Source organism: Phocoena phocoena, chromosome 3 (assembly GCF_963924675.1).
Source record: "Phocoena phocoena chromosome 3, mPhoPho1.1, whole genome shotgun sequence".
Lineage (NCBI taxonomy): Eukaryota > Metazoa > Chordata > Mammalia > Artiodactyla > Phocoenidae > Phocoena > Phocoena phocoena.
In genome coordinates this window covers 63,366,845-63,384,809 of record NC_089221.1, presented here as the reverse complement: position 1 = coordinate 63,384,809, position 17,965 = coordinate 63,366,845, and the positions used below count along the sequence as shown (strand labels likewise).

General features: G+C 36.4%; 1 protein-coding gene across 1 annotated transcript in view; it reads left to right on the top strand.

The window, feature by feature from the left end:
- The window catches only part of HOMER1 (homer scaffold protein 1), a 123,702-nt gene that overhangs the window by 38,708 nt on the left and 67,029 nt on the right, over positions 1-17,965 (top strand). Inside the window, exons 2-4 of the mRNA XM_065873418.1 lie at positions 5,451-5,607; positions 10,199-10,330; positions 14,126-14,218. Of these exons, the coding sequence (XP_065729490.1) occupies positions 5,451-5,607; positions 10,199-10,330; positions 14,126-14,218 (382 nt within the window). The remainder of the gene's footprint in view (positions 1-5,450; positions 5,608-10,198; positions 10,331-14,125; positions 14,219-17,965) is intronic.

The window sequence follows — 17,965 nt, the reverse complement described above, 5'->3', positions numbered from 1 at the left end:
CTGAACCACTGCCCCACCAGGGAAGCCCTTATCTGTGTATCTTTTTGTGAGTGTACCCAGGAGCTTCCAGCAAACCTTCCCTGATTATCTCATTAGCCAGAACTGCTTCAGAGGTCCATTCCTAAACGGACTTCTGGCAAGGAGAATGGGATTGCATTGATGATCTTAGTGAAGCTCACAGTCATGTGGAGGAGGATAGAGAACAACATCTGAGGTGTGTTAAGAAGGAGCCAGGAGGAATAGTTGGCGGATGGTCAGCCAGCAGTGTCTGTAGCAATGTCAAACTCTTAGTGGAAGGTGTCATTTACCTTATACCTTTAACCTCTGCCAGGCTACTTTCTTTTGGAAAATTAAGTGGAAAGTCTGGCAATTGTTTGAAACCATAACTTTCTTCATATCCGCTTTGCTATGTATGTAGTATCAATACTTTTACAGAGTTTTAGCCCATGGTTAAGACGTTCAGAATTCTTCTTATACCAACTTCCTAGAATTATTTTACGAACCTTCTGGAAAACACTTCAGTAACCTCTTCTAACAGTAAGGTCATTTGAACTACTCATTGTCTTGACTTTTTTTTTTTTTTAATTTTTCTTTCTTTCTTTCTTTTGGTTGCATTGGGTCTTCGCTGCTGCATGCGGGCTTTCTGTAGTTGCAGTGAGCAGGGGCTACTCTTCATTGTGGCGCACGGTCTTCTCATTGCAGTGGCTTCTCTTGTTGAGGAACACAGGCTCTAGACGGGCAGGCTTCAGTAGTTGTGGCACACGGGCTCAGTAGTTGTAGCTCACGGGCTCTAGAGCACAGGCTCAGGTGTTGTGGCGCATGGGCTTAGTTGCTCCATGGCATGTGGGATCTTCCCGGAGCAGGGCTCGAACCCGTGTTCCCTATTTTGGCAGGTGGATTCTTAACCACTGCGCCACCAGGGAAGTTCTGTCTTGACTATTCATGTAAGAAGTTACAAAGTAGATGATTCTCTAGGGTTAAAGTGTGTGTGTGTCTCTCTCTCTGTGTTCTGTGTTTAGTTTTGTTTCTCTAAGCTAGTTTAAAGCATTTCATGCAAAAATCTATTTGCTTTCAAAATTGATTTTTAGATTAATGTTTAATTTCTTAGGAGAATTACTTTGTGTCATTATATCTGTTTAAGAAATAATACTGTAGTCATGACTAATGCCTCAATTTTGTATTATGCCATATATATATATATATATATATATTCTAGTAACAGTAATGTCAATAAAGATGGTAGAATATACAGATTGACTTTCAGTGAGATGTGTTTACCTCAGAATTTATCTTTTGATTCTCATATTGTGGTTATAAATGTAAGTCCTATGGGATGTTACTGTGTTACGTGAAAAAGAATTCTAGGATCAGATCACTTTGCTGCATGCTGGGTTATTCAGGGTTAAATGGGTTTCTTTACTGCAGGACTTCTCGGAACCTTTAATATATTAACGTGCATTATAAATGTTTCAGAGTGGAACACGTAGGTGTTTGCAGAACTTATATAAGTATGGAACACTCAATTCTAGGACTTTTGTTCCATAGAACATACTTTGGAAAATGCTGGTATTTGACGCAGTTAGTTTTGTGTGAATTGTTATAAAGGAAGTAGTGTGTCTAACCTTTATTTATGAGTGCCATCCAGTTTATTTGAAAACGAATTAGCACTTGAACACTTGGGATAATCAGTGTCAGATGCTTTTCAGATCCTTTAAGAGATAAGTGCTTTAAGATTTCAGGTATAGCTTCTCTACTGCTGCTTCTACAGCTTTTCTCTAAAATGAAATTTTTCCATTTTAGTGTTGAAATGTACCTTAAACAGACGAGATAAGCTCTCTTGATGATTCCCAAAACTTTTCACTCCAGCCTGGTTTTCTCTACTGAGCTCCAAACTAACATTTTAAGTTCCCTTCCTGACAGTTTTACATGCAAACCCTATAGGCATCAGAACTTGGTCAAAACTGAGCTCATCCTTTCCCTCACCATCCCCCCTGTTCCAGACTTTATTTTCTGTTTACACACTGCCTAGTGGCACTGTCTTCTTTTCAGTCACCCAGACCAGAAGCCCGGGAGACTCAGATTCCTCCTTCATCTCCTACATCATGATTTCTTAACCTTGACACTGTTGACATTTTTGGCTGGATAGTTTTTTGTTGTAGGAGGCTGTCCTGTGCATTGTAGATGTTCAGCAACACCCTTCTTCCTACTAGAAGCCAGTAGCAATCTCCCTCCGTTGTGACCACCAAAAACGTCTCCAGACATTGTGAAATGTCCCCTGGGAGACAGCTCACCCCTGTTTGATAAACCACTGCCCTACATTCAAACTGTTACTTTACCTTATTGATTCTACTTTCTAAATTTACCTTTAACCCCTCCTCATGTCTTTATTCCACTCCCTAACCTCCTATTCTTTTTATTATTTTAACACGTGGGATCCTTTGTAAGGTTCTGACTAGTGTCCCTATGTCCAATGTTGTTTCCCTTCAACCCACCCTTTTCAGTGCTACTAAATTTATCTTTCTAAAATGCAAAGCTGTTCCTATTTACATCTCTCACTAGTTTCCAGTGGGTACCCTCATGAACTGGCTTCTCTATCTCTAGCCTCATTCTTCAAAGGCATGCATACTCACTGAGGTTCTTGCTACACATGCCTAAGTACTATGCCCTCTAACCACTGTGCCATGGTTTCAGACTCTCCTTAGGCATCAGTTTCTCCACAGTAGCTTTTACCCACTTATTTTCAGAGACTCTACTATGGTGAAGGGCATTTTATTTGTTTAACCTATCTGTCTTCCCTCACCAGACTGAACTTTTCAAGGGCAAAGACCATCTCTCTCTGTTTTTACCATGTAGTAGATATTCCATAAAAGCGTGAATCATCTGCTTGTATGCCCTGACAGATGTAGTAACATCCTCATTACTTCTAGGAATTCTCTTCCCTGGGTATCAGCTGTAAAATTATTTCCCTAGTCTTTATCATCCAGATGTTGATGGCTAGGCCTTTAACGACAGAGATCTTGAACTACAACTTTTTTTTTCTTTGAATGAACTATAACTTTCTTTAAGAAATCAGCTATTCAGAAAAGAATTGAAGAAAACAGCGTTATTTAGTTGATGTCAGATGTCATTTGCTTGTAAAATAGCTAGTTTACCCTAAAGGTTTTTATTCAGAATGGAATTAAATTGTGTGGAATAATTGTGCAGATTAATTACACTGTGTGAATTAATATGGTGTGGAAAGTATTTATTGGACTCAAAACATCGCACTTCCATTGAATAAGGATTTGATGATTTGTCATATAAGGCTTGTGCAAAAGCAATATCATTGTCTTAACAATTTTACTTTTTTGGAAAATACATTTATTAGAACACATTCTTATAATTATCAGCCTACGCTATCTAGAAATTTATCCCCTGTCAAATGAAAAAAATATTATCAAGTCAATATAGCCAAGAATGGCCCACTTCCCTTCCTTATGTGTCTTAAAAAAATAGAATTTTGTGTGAATGAATTTCCCTGTGAATTGGAACTAGCTGCAGTCACTGAACTTTAATTAAAAGGTGAAAAAAAAGAAAAGCAGAGGTTGCAGGGCTTTCGGACGATAACCCAAATGTAGCACCAGTCTTACTGTGAAAGTCAAGGATTGAGGATGGGGAAAGGGAATGAATAGGGCCTACTCCTAATTTGGAAGAATTCTGTATCCTGGCATAGCGCCTTGCCAGATTATTAATAATTATTTGCTGAATGAACCCATGTATAATAGCAGTTAAGCCAGAAGTGATGACTTTCTGCTTCATTTTTTAGGGAGGGGCATAAAATGTATCGCTCGCTTCCTTTCAAAAGTGATTCTTTAATAAGAACAGTTGTTATGGTGGTTTCCAGAAATGAAACTGGGAAGAGCCCAGTTACATACAGGGAAGGTACCTCCCTTTCCTAATAGCTCTCTAAGGGCTAAAGTAAATCATAGGAGACATATGTGACACTCAGCCCATTATTATTAATCTGAAGAAAAATTTTGCCAAAGACCAAAATTTGCCTTGCCTGTTTTCTAATTTCACTCTTTTCTATACTCTTTTCCCTTCTTTAAATTTAAAATTGGAAAACATTTTTAATTCTTTAAAATTAAAAATTTTAAACTTACTTAATTTTAATATTATATATATAATACCAGTTAAAAGTCTCTTTAGGACCTTAAGCTGCTTTAGGAAAGAAAAGTGTTATGTAAATGAAAGAAACAATTGGACTCCAAAAAATTTTTGGTAAATGCTCTTTACAAGAGAATTCTTACTGAGAACTTGGAAAATTTTGCCTTATAATGCTTCTATCACATACAGATCATCTCATGCTTGTTTTTTCAGACTGTAAAAGAAATCTGTAATGATCATATTTTGAATATATATTTTTGATAAGTTTTGATTCTTGAAATTATAATTTTTAAAACCTCTATTTATCTTTAATGCCTTACTTGATCTAAGTAAAAGATACTGTGATGATGGGCTACTTTGTTTTTCTTATATTTTTCAGTATAGTAGAGATTATATTGAAAGTAAACTTTCCCAGTAAATTCTTTACCTGTTACCAGAATAATGTAGTTTTTAAATGAGTAAAAACTTTTAACTTAGAGTCACATATAAGATACTTGTATTTAAACAGCATATCATCAATTCTAATTATTTACAGTGGTTTTGTTCTATAAAGGCACCACAAACACTGAATTAATGAGTGTTGAACCATTGTCAGGAGGGAAACACAGTGTTAGATTCCTGTGAGCCTCTGGTCACAACATTTTCATCAGCCAATCAATAATAACCTTGTTTGATGTATGTTTCTATCTAAAGACACCCTATTTAATATATATATTGTTGATTCATTACCATTGAACTCATGGCCAAAAGCACTGTAACTCATGCCTGAACAAAACTTATGTAACATTTTTTCTCCATGAGGCACATCACAGTCTGCTTACATCTAGGAACAGACAGCACTCAGCACTGTGCTTGGGGGCCATTTGGAACAGTGAAAGCACCAACAAAAAGCACAAAAATGCAGACTTCATGGTGCTAAACAGATTGCAAAAAGAACACTTGTTTATAGTATGAGAGCTGAAACAAGAAGGCAGAGTGCTACCTTGATCAACCTCAGGTGGAAAGGTACATGTCAGGTAACTGGAAGAGACCAAGGAAGTACCTCAAGTATGGATTTTGGGGTTACAAATGCATTTTAGTGAGTAGGCAAAATCACAGATACAGAATCTTCAAATAATAAGGATTGACTGTAATTGTTTTAAAGAAGGTTATAATACTGAGTATTCAAATTAAAAGAAAGTTTCTCTTATTTTCAAGGATGTGGGAATTTTTGGGTAAGTGGAATCATACAGTTTTCATGTTCTATTGTCCAGTGGAATAAAAGTGGCTGCTTTCATCCTGTCATTTTGTTTTCTCCCCTACAGGGAACAACCCATCTTCAGCACTCGAGCTCATGTCTTCCAGATCGACCCAAACACAAAGAAGAACTGGGTACCCACCAGCAAGCACGCAGTTACTGTGTCTTATTTCTATGACAGCACAAGAAACGTGTATAGGATAATCAGTTTAGATGGCTCAAAGGTAAGTTACATTTACATTAAATAACCTTGCTGTTTTGCTTTATATAGTATACACTTCAGTTTTATTCAGAAGATTTTTATCTTCATTAAAATAAAATATTTTCTTTTGAGCTTTAAAAACTTACCTTTTAAAAAACAAAATTGATCATTTTTAGGGTAGCAACTTTTTCATCCCCTAAATTACTTGGATTAACCACCTTATATATATATTGAGTTACATGCCAAAATATTCTACAAATTTGAAGTCAGTTTATTTGATAAATGTTCATTGCATATCTGTTGTGTCAGGCATTGTGTTAGGTGCTAGGAATATAGTTTTCAACAGAACGGACACAGTTTCTACTCTTGGAGCATGTAATCTAGTGAGGAAGTAGACTTCTTTTCAGATATACTTCTATAGTCTAGTAGGCAGTTCAGAATCCCTAAATCATAGGAAGTCTTTCAATATTAAGTTCAGTATTCAATAATAAAGCTGACATCCATTATTCAGAAGAGAAGCGTATGGACAAGACCTGTTTTTATTTGTTAGGAGAGGCAGATAGTAAAATGTTTATCAGCATGGACTGCCTGGGTTTCTATCTCAATTCTACCATCTATGAAGTTTGCGGAGGACAGGCTCCGGACGCGCAGGCTCAGCGGCCATGGCTCACGGGCCCAGCCGCTCCGCGGCATGTGGGATCCTCCCAGACCGGGGCACGAACCCGTGTCCCCTGCATCGGCAGGCGGACTCTCAACCACTGCGCCACCAGGGAAGCCCTGAAGTTTTTGATTTGGGGCAAATTATGTGTTTACTTCTCTGAGTTTCATTGTTCTCACCTCAGTAGTAGTTGTAAGGATTGAGTTGGTATCTACAAAGCACTTGGTTACCTCAGTGCCTGATGGAGTATACCCTTCAATAGGGGGGAAGTTCCATTTTTTCCTCAATGAGTTTTGAATAATACATGTAGATAATTCCTAGGAAATTTTCACAGTTCAGTGTAGAGTTAAGACCACAAACTCAAGCTGGACCATCTGGTTTGAATTTTTACTTTAATACTTACTAGCTATGTGACCTAGAGCAAGATATTTAATGTCTTCATGTCTCAGTTTTCTCATCTGTAAAAAAGAACTAATGTAAATAACTACATCATTACACCGTGGGATTATTGTGAAGATTAAATAAATTAATTTAGGCAAAAGCACTTAAAGTGTGTATAGTAATCACTATGCAAACACTGCTATTGTTATTATTAATATTATTCAGCTTTTTTTTTTTTAAGATGTTGGGGGTAGGAGTTTATTAATTTATTTATTTTTGCTGCGTTGGGTCTTCGTGCGAGGGCTTTCTCTAGTTGTGGCAAGCGGGGGCCACTCTTCATCGCAGTGCGCAGGCCTCTCACTATTGCGGCCTCTCTTGTTGCGGAGCACAGGCTCCAGGAGCGCAGGCTCAGTAGTTGTGGCTTACGGGCCTAGTTGCTCCGCGGCATGTGGGATCCTCCCAGACCAGGGCTCGAACCCGTGTCCCCTGCATTAGCAGGCAGATTCTCAACCACTGCGCCACCAGGGAAGCCCCCAGCTTTTAATTATGTATTGCCTAGTGGTTTGGGGGAATCAAAGATAATTTAATTTAATGCTGATCTTTCAGTCTGTTTTTTCTATGTGCTCATTCCTTATCTCCTTAACTGGATTATAGGACCCCAGGGGCTATGTGCACTTTGTCTTGTACATAAGTGACTAACATGTATTTATTTGAATAATTGATCCTCTTTTCATTTTTACTCAGGATTTTCAGGACTTGGGAAATAGCAATAGTTAATTTATCTGAAGCTTTATTTAATGAAGAATAATTTTGCCACATTTTGTAACTGTTTAGTGAAATTAACAGATATTAATTATTATAATCTCAGACCCTAGAGTGTTAATTTATTTCTTTTCCCTGACTTGATCCTTCAATTCTCTGTAATTTGTATTTCTCTCTTGGCCCAAACCATGGATAAGATATGGTTTTATTAGAGAGGGCAGTTAAATGATATATAAAAGTAAAGTAGGCCCAAGTCCATTGTGATTAAATAATCCTCATGTGTTTTTCTCCTGAAGCAGTATGAACTATTGCTTCTGTCATTTCCATTTTTGAATATACTTTGTAGCTTGTAATTATTAGGCTCTTATATAACTCTTGTGAAAAAGTTTTTTTTGTTTCTTTTAATAAAATCTACTCTCTGTACTGGAGTTATATTTTCTATCACATTTTCCATTTTCTAGTTACCTTTCTGAACTGATGCTATTAACTGTTGCAGTTTCCTGCAGGAGTAGTTTTTTGGTAAGCAGTAGTGGTTTATTTGATGCAGCTAAATGGGTGAGTTTCTTTTCCCCACCCTCACTTCTGTTTCTGCACATGATGAGTTGGGAAAACCTTAGGTGCCCCTGATTAGAAAACATCCATTTGTTCTCACTTAAGGCCTTTTCTGTGCATGTCAAGTTTGCTTGAAGATTTTCTAATCCTGCTGCAGAGACGTCAGTATGGCCAAGGGCCAGGATCAGGGCACTATATGGTTGGTAATGACACAGCATTTCTACTTCTTTTCCTTGAAAAGACAAGAACTATGGGATTGAGAGACATATTTATTTTAAAGAACTAAAAATTTTTAAAAATGGATTTATAGTAGCACTCTATTTTAAGAATTCTAATAAATAATTTTAAGTGCAGAATCATCTATTATTTTAAAGTTTTATTCACTGATTAAAGAATCCCAAAACAAGTCATATGGAGGCAAGGAAAGGTTCAGAATGGGGATTAAAATGGAACTCTTAAACATAAAAGCAGAAAGAAGTTAGTCTGAAATAGCCAAACCAGAAGGTCAGTGACCAGCAACTCATGAGTCACACGTTTTACATGCCTTATAAAGCCCGTGTTCGCCTCACTATGTGAGAGTTGTTAGGGTCACCTGTAAGATGCCCATCTCTCCTTGGAAACACTCAGATCCCAGCTCACATGTACATGTACCCTCCTCAAGGAACACTCAAGGACCACCAAATCTAAAGTAGTTCTGGCCAGCCCTTGCCTTTCTGCCTCTCAGTCTTGATTCCATCCTGGTCTGTGGTCTTCACAGCACTTACCACTCTCTGACATTTCATTGGTCAGCTACTTGTTTACTTGTTCAATGACTGACTCTTCTTGCTCTAGAATGTAATCCACAGTTACGTTGCTTCTCACTGTTGTATCTCAAGTTCCTAGAGTTGTGCTTGGCATCTAGTAGGTATTTGCACACGCGAAAAGTTGCATATCCAAACAAGTCCTTACCATTCGTTAGTATATTCTTTCCCACTCAGTCTTTCATTTGATGACAACCCTGCATGTTAGAGCAGTTGTTAGCTACATTTTACAGGATCTAAAACGACATGCCAGGAAAAACAGCTTTTGAACCAAAGGGTAAGGCAGTATATTAGTGTATAAATTTTGTCGGAGGTGAAAATGCTTATAGAGAATAAGGGCTCTCATGTAACAACAGATAACGTGTCTACTGTCAGATAACATGTCTACTGTCTGTGAGAGAAGGCAAGCCACCACTCTCTTACTGTCTACTTTAGTAGGACAAATGTCATACATTCATTATAACTTCATCAATACCTGCATAGCTCATAAATATTTACGTTTATACTGTTGTTCATGTGTACAGATTTAGCTTTGTTCTGGAATGCTTGATTCTTATTCCACATTTAATAGTTCGCCAAATAACTGCTTATGGATTTGATAATGTATCTTTTTATTATTATGGGATCACTTTGTAATCTCAATCTCAGTTACAGAGTCATTAGACTACTTAACTAAAACTGATTCTACACCTTAACAGTACTGGCAGAGGGGATGAACGAACTGAAATTAATGTGTTAAAGAGTAGTTGAAGTTTATTAAAGTGATCAGCAAAGTTAATATTTAATAAAGTACTAAAAGACTAGTTTTCTAAGAAACTATGTTATAAACAGAAGTGATAGTGATTCTCATTACCATGATTTTATACGACTTTATATGTAAAGAAGCAAAGTGTATATTTAAGGGTTTGTTTTTCTCTTGAGTAAAGGAAAACTTACTCAAGGATCGAAAGTTTTTTCTGTATCACAGTATATTTCAGGTAAGTTGGCTTTAAGAAAATTCTTGTTGAGGGATTTTAGAAAATAGTGATCAAATAGAAAATTTGTTCTATTGCTGCCTTTATTTTTGAAAGATTCTTTGGAGAGGGGTCCTTACTTTTTAAATAAACAACTATTAAAACCTACTTGCTTCTGGTGAATATCATCCAAAATTCATAGATATTGATCCTAAATGTTCAAAGAGAAGACACTGACCACATTAAAAACTCTTTAAAAGTTTTTGCATCACAGGAAAACTTATTTTGCTTGTAAAGTATTGAAACTTAGAGTGCCATTATACTTATAGTTTTCTTATTACCATATTGCCACAGTCACTTATGTTAAAAACTGTTTCTCTAACTCTTTATATATTTAACATTGTGGCTCAATAGGAGTCCTGAGTTTTTATGTATCTGAATAGTCCTGTGCTTAAACGCCTATTTGTGAATTTTTGGCTGGTTACTCATACTTGTTTTATTTTTCAGGCAATAATTAACAGCACCATCACCCCAAACATGACATTTACTAAAACATCTCAGAAGTTTGGCCAGTGGGCTGATAGCCGGGCAAACACTGTTTATGGACTGGGGTTCTCCTCTGAGCATCATCTTTCGAAAGTAAGTTAAATCATAAGATCTGAGTGGAAATCTACATCTTCAAATCAGACGTCTTAAATATATAATAGAAAATGGAGAGTATAAAATGTAGGAGAAATTTCTTTGGTATTTTCAGAACAACTGTAGTGACAGCAGAGCAAGAAGTGAGAGATCAGTGGATCCCACTGTCAGTTGGAAACATTGTATACATTAAAAACAGTCACCATTGCTTGAGGAGGGTTTTTGTGGTTGACTAGGTATGATAGGAAATAAAATGTGGGAATTATCACTTCAGAATGGACTTTGCTCGGGAGTTAGCACCCTTGGTTGATGTTCTGTAAGATAGGTAGACACCAAACGCTTCTGAATTGTGAAAACTCAAGCTGATAGTGATATTTCAGACATGATAGCAGGCACATATAAGTTACTGTTTAGGAAAGTGGTGCTTTGTCTGGGTGAGAATTACTCTGAGGCCTCTGATGCAACACAGAGTAAGATCTAAGAGACACTGTGAGGAGTTCTCGGAACTGACCAAGTAAATTACTGTGGCTAGAACGGCTGATAAAATACAGAGCATCACCAGGCTAAATACTGGAAATAAAACAGTTTTCCTGCATATAAACAAAAGCCATGCAGTGTTCATACCAGCAGCATCCTGAGTTCTTGTGGATGTCACAAAGAGTTTAAAAGGAAAAGGAAACAATCTCAGGATAACAAGATGATCAAGGAGATGAGGATTACTCACTTTTACCCTTCACATTTGATGCTCACCAGACCCAAAGAGTTATGCTTAAAACTTCTCTGTTTGAAGCATTCAGTTAAAAGAATAACCCTACATTTGAACCATATTTTGTGTATGATTTGGTATACATAGGATCTGATGGCTTGAGAGTTGAAATAGCTCAAGTGCAGGGTAATCAGGCTCTTGTTAGATATACACCGTTAGTACTTAAGTGAAACCTAAGCTGTTCGTTATAGAAATCATTGAGATTCTTAAAAATTATTTCTTTTAAAAAATCTTACACTTATGTGAATATTTATTGACTTGAAGTTATAATTAGATAGTTCAGTAGTTAAAATAATCTTTCTTTTGTTTTAGTTGTAAACTTTCCTTAACACTTGTTTTCAAGTGCTTTTGTTATCTTTTTGATATAAATTAGAGTTGAAAGCTCAATTTTACAACTATTTTAACTTTTGTCTTGATGATTATAAGTCATTCTCTGTAAGGTGATTAAAACAAACAAGTGTTAACTGATTTCATTTCTCTTACACCCATTATATTCTCTAAATATATTTCTTGAGCTGTGGTAAAGTTATAAGTTTTAGACTTAAAGTATTTCAACATAGCAGGGAACACAGGCATCGAGTTAAGCATTGTCCCTCCATAAACAATCCCCTTAGGAAATTACACATTTATTCTAATATTTTTGCCATTACTCAGAACCTTTTTGGAAATTTTCTTTTGAAATTGTCTATTAAAGCCTATAGCAAAAACATTACAACTATAATTATATTACACTTGCTGAATTTCTTGACAACAAAGGAACTAAATTGTGGATTAATTTCTCAAACCTGCATGAAATGATTTTTGAGCCTAAGTAATTTTGACTATATTAAGTTGTTGTTGTTTTTTTACTACATCTTTCAAGTTACTGGGCAGATAGCTAATGTGGCAAAGAAATAGTTTATTAAATTCTGTCACTCATATTGTCTTCTCTTATCTGATCTTTTTTCTAAGAGTAGCTTTTATAGTTAAAGAATTTTATTTTTCCTCTTTAAAGTTAGCATATGCTTTTGACCAAGCTGGTAGCGAATTCTAGTATTGTATTGTGAGGGTGGATTAACCATTAGGAAACAACTCAGTAGCTCCTGGAGCCAACTCTAGTTTGTTTATTCACTAGACTTGGCTCTAAGAGCTTATGATCAGTCTCTTCAGAATGTTTTGGTCCAAAGATCACAAAATCATGACTTATTTTCCAAGCTACCTTGAAGATTAATGTCGGTGCTTTGTAAACTATAAGGGACCCAAAGGAGTACATAATCTTTTACATAAGTGAAGCAAGCCTGTAAATATTCTGGCTTGTTTTGTCACTAAAATCATACATGAAATGAAACATTGTAATAGTTTGGAGAAGGCTCTGAAGGCAATTCTAGGCAAGGTACTCTCAAAATATGAGAGAGCAGCAGCATTGAAAGAAACTTCTGGTCTCCTAAGGTTGATGTATGAGGAAAATTCCAACTATGCTTGGATTGTTAGAGTGCTTACCAAGTTGTATTTTGTTATCATGGAAACTTAAACCTATAAAAATTAGCAACAGCATGGGTCTTTATGAAGTTGAGAAGAATTTTAAACATTAACTACTTTGGAATGCCAAATTAGTGTAAGAAAAACTTTGTGTATTATTTCAAATTACATAAAGAGAAATTAATTATGGTTTTGCTTTTATTTCAATTCCAACAATGTGAATGAGACGTTTTTAGCTCTATATTCAGACTTTTTTTTTTTTTACAGTAATGAGATATTCTCTTTAATTAGATAAGTATAATAATACAGATTCAGTTTCCTGATCTACAAGTTGTAGGTGGGGGTAACAGTGTTTAAGAAGGAAAGTTATAACAATGACAACTTTAATTTTGACCCTCCTCCGTCTCCCTGTTGGCAGGTCAGAGTATCGTGAGCCTTTCCTTACAAAGCTTTCCTTCCCAAGATGGCAATGAAATCAGGGTTGGCTTATGGGGTTCGAAGAGGGACCTATAATTTCATATTTTTATTGCTAGCTATAACAGATGTTTTGAATTGCACAAAGATTTTAGATTTTTTAAATTTGGTTATTTTGTAGCCTTGCCTTATTCTCTCTGAGAACAGTGGCAGACTAGTTTCCACTTCCAGTTCATAAATAGATACTGTTTGTGGCCGTGACATTTATTTGATTACCATGGGTTCCAAAGAGTTAGCATTTCATATAAAGTAATTTTTTAAAATTGTTGCCAATCTTAAAGACCTTTGTGGGGTCCTGCTTCTCCTTTCTGCTGCTGTGCATTAGCTGTTTAGGAATCTTTGGAAATGAAGTTTTAGTAACGTCAGTTAGTGACAGTAGTAAACGTTGCTGTTTGTACTGCTGCAAATAAAATGCCTTACATAATACAAGAGTTTATATTCTAGTAAAAGTTAAAAGCATGATCCAGATACAGAGATGATTAGGAGTGGACACTTAAGCGATTTAGTTTTCTCCATGAGAAACAAACATAGTATGCCCGTCTTTACTGATTCCACTCCCAACTTGTACCCCACACCTTGGTCTTAGTAAAGTATATCTGAACAACCAAGGAGAGACAAAACTAAGCTAGCTGAAACCAAATTCTAACTTAGTTTTATCATGATTTTTTTTTTTTTTTTTTGGGGTACGCAGGCCTCTCACTGTTGTGGCCTCTCCCATTGCGGAGCACGGGCTCTGGATGCGCAGGCTCAGCGGCCATGGCTCACCAGCCTAGCCGCTCCACGGCATGTGGGATCTTCCCGGGCCGGGGCACGAACCCGCATCCCCTGCGTCGGCAGGCAGACTCTCAACCACTGCGCCACCAGGGAAGCCCCATCATGATTTTTTTAAATGAGATCTGTCAGAATACTTTATAGTGTGCAAATGTTGGATATTAGGTTTATTTTCCTGTTATTTTCATATTATGCCTGTAGTTGATTTGAGGGCTAAGTTGCTGTGTAAGAGTCTGTTATTCCATAAAATGGAAGAAAACTAAGATGAAAGTGGGCATTAAGACCTATTTTTATTTGACTAATGTATATAGTCTTTCTACATTCAGTTTGCAGAAAAGTTTCAGGAATTTAAAGAAGCTGCTCGACTAGCCAAGGAGAAATCACAAGAAAAGATGGAACTTACCAGTACACCTTCACAGGTGGGTATCTAATTTCTATTCTTACTTATAAGCCTTGTTCATTTTAGATGGTATCCTTTATGCCAGAGATAAATTTAGGAAAATAATGGCAAAATTAAGGTGATTGGATTCCAAAGTAGACATAGAAATGCACCCTTCAGTTAATCCATACTAATGGAGAAAGGGTTTTTTTCCTATATACCAATGTGTACAAGAATCTCAGGGGGAAAAAATCTGTTTAGTAATTAAAACTCAGTTTTTTAATGTGCATACAACTTAAAAACAATTGTATATAAAAAACATAGATTGCCCTATTGTTTGTATTCTGTGTTCTGTGATGGTCAGCCGGGTGCAGCCCCGCAAGAGAACACATAGGAGAGGCTTGGGAAAACAGAAGTTTATTGTCCTCACAGGTCCTAGAAACAGGAGGCACGACACACCTCTGTGGGGGGCACCAGGGATGCCTCAGGGTGGTCAGAGGGCAGAAAGCAAGAGTACAGGGGAACACCAAGGCTAGAGCCTGTATTGGGGTTTCTGTTGGGAATGGCAGGGCAGGGTGAACAGTTTAGGACTGGCTAGCCTGAATGATTTCAGTGGGCCGTAAACTATAGAGAGTTAGTTCCTAGTTGCCTAGTATCGAGCTCCTTGGATGATTAAGGCAGAGGAATATTGTCTCCTGGGATGGAGGGGCCAGATAGAGGAGGTATGGCCTGGTGTGGTTAATTTGCATATCAAAGCCATGCTCCCGCCTTAGCCCCCTGCTATCTCTAAGAATTGGCTAGCCAGAAAGGTTTTTTAAGATGTCAAAACATCACAATATACAGAAAATAAAAATATATAAACAATATAGTTTGTTCTACCTGATTTTATGGTGTGTTTAAATCTGACAGTTGGGACATTTTACAGCTCAGCACTGAGACCCAAAGGTTGTAGTTTTTAAAAAAGTATCCCTTTTTGAGATTGGGATTGATACCATATATAAAATATATAACTAATGAGAACCTACTGTATAGCACAGGAAACTCTACTCAATGCTCTTTGGTGACCTAAATGAGAAGGAAGTCCAAAAAAAGGGGGTATATGTATACGTATAGCTGATTCACTTTGCTGTACAGTAGAAACTAACACAATATTGTAAAGCAACTATACTCCAATAAAAAATAAAGAAAGAAAAAGAAAAGAAAAAGCATCCCTTTTTCCTTTAACAAAATGAGTTAATACCTATTACTTGTCCATTGTAATCTTTCTTCAGTTGGAAATTAATTACATCTCTAAATAAAATTCATTAAATAGTTACATTTGAGTACTTTCACAAAGGTTTTAATGTAATAATATCACTCATAGAAAGCCAATCATTTTCAGCTTTTTAATAATAGACTTCTCTAAAGTTAATCTTTATTTCAATTGTCATCTTAAGAGTAAGGTTCAGCTTTGTGCTGGGTTCTTCTCTAGAGTGATTGTTTGTTTTTGAAGTGTACTTAGGAGATTTTATAAAAAGGAAGGATTGGATATTACAAATGTTTCTGTGGAATATGTCAGTAGTAGCTGATTTACATAAAACTTTCTTAAGTGAGTAAATAGTAATTGCCTTGGAATTTTGTGACTAGCCAAATGATTGGAACATTTTAGAAAATATTTTGCTCTTCACCTTCCTCCCCACCCCTGGCACCCAACTCTGTTTGGTAAACCCTACTGGTATAAATAGTTTTGAGTGTTTTCAGAGGAAAGAAGAGTTCTGTTGAGTATGCTTAAAGTTCATATTTCCTCATAGACTAAAGGTGTACTCTGGATTGAAGCCAAAGCTCCATGATACCTCTTCTGTACTTGCAGTGACCTGGAATAACAAGAATGATCATTTTGAAACTTCCCTCGAATCTGTCTCCCTAAGTGCTGTGATAATGTAGCGATGCTTTTAAGCATAAAAGCCTATTTAAAATTTAGTACCAGTACACGTTGGGAGCTCCAGTTCCTCAGGTGAATGATGCCAGTGTCACAGGAGGATGCTATAACACATTCAATAAGAGAATACTGAAAAAACTCCAGTAAAATTGTAATGGTTTACACTTTGCCCTTGTACTTAGTTCCTGCTTCTCTAATCATAACTTGTGTTTGTTTAATTGGTCATAAAGTGTTACAAGTTGCTGCTAAGATACCTGCTTCTCTTTGGTGGAAGGAATGTCTTTAAGCCTTTCATCAAAGGAATATATCAAAGATGTTTGTATTTGGAAAGTGCTGTGAAATATAAAGAATAAAGAAATGTCTTAAGTTCATTAGTATTTGAGAGCCAAAATATACTGACCTTAATTTATCTTTTTAAAATATTTGAAGTCTGATTGTTAATTTACAGAGCCAGAGAAATAGGGGGGAAAATGGTATTTTCATTTCTCTTTCCTCTCCTTTCTTTTTTTTTTTTATGACAGTCCCTTACAGAGGTCATTACTATTTCTGTTTTGAGTCGCATTGTATGTATGACCTTTGGCCACTCTGATTCTATTCAGCTAGAAAGCACAGCTTGATTCTCACTGGTTTAACCCAATCTACTAAATTAACACCCTGTCTGAAGACTAGAATGTTACTCAGGAATTCAGCAAAGTGGGTAGAGAGATTAAATGGGATAATTGATAATAGTAGACACTGAGTTGGTCGTAGCTTTCACTTTTATTCGAGGTGGTACAGCAGACCAGTTAGGTGTATGTATTTTCAAGTCAAACAAACTTAGACATAAATTCTTTTTCTGCCTCTATGTGATCTTGGAAAAATTGCTTAACCCAAGTCTGTTTATACATCTGCAACATGAGTATTACATTACTTACCTTACAGGATTGTTGGGTGGAATAAGTATGATAATGGCAATGTCATGTTGACACTGTCACACAATAATGGCAATAATGTACACTCTAGAGCTTGGCTTTGATCTGGGCTCTAACCCTTTTTAGTTTTCTGAACTTAGGCATGTTAGTATTTTCTTTAGTCCATAACATGGGAATAAGGATGATATTTCCTTACAAAGTTATTGTGAGAATTAAATAAGGATTACAAAGTGCTCAGCATATAGTAAAGGCTTAATAAATGTTAACAGCTGAGTTTCCAATGTGGCTGTAATGGTGAAGATGATGATGTAAAGCCTTGACATAGTTATTTAGAAAAATACAGATGCCTTAATTGAATAAGGCCTATATCAGAAGCCCCAGGAAGACATGTTAAAACACAAATTGCTGAGTCCCAACCTTAGCATTTCTGATTTAGAAGGGCTGAGCTGGGACCTGAGAATTTGCATTTCTAACAGGTTTCCAAGAGATGCTGATGGCTGTTGATCTGGGGAATCAGACTTTGAGAAATAGTGCTGTAGACAAACCATTCCATCTCCCTAAAGGCTTGTGATGAAAGGAGTCTGGCATTTAGAACAAAGTTGGCCCATTCCCTCTTAGACTCTTGAGCTAAGGTTGTATACTTGATATAAATATGTGGTCTTATCAGATAATCTTCATGTTGTCTTCATCAAGGTAACATCTCTAGGAATGCTTTGAATCACATATTAGTTGTCAGTTTCTTTTGCATCTCTCTTTAAATAACAGACATTAATTTAGAACTTTTCCTCTGTTGGAGATCTTATGTTCTCATGTTTCCATGGGAATATTTTAAATAGTCAATTTGATATAAAATCAAGAGAGATGATTGACTTTAAACTTGAAATTTCTTACATAATTCACAGTTTTTAAAATACTGTATTTCAGTTAACTTGTTAGGCACTTTCCTCAGAATATGCAT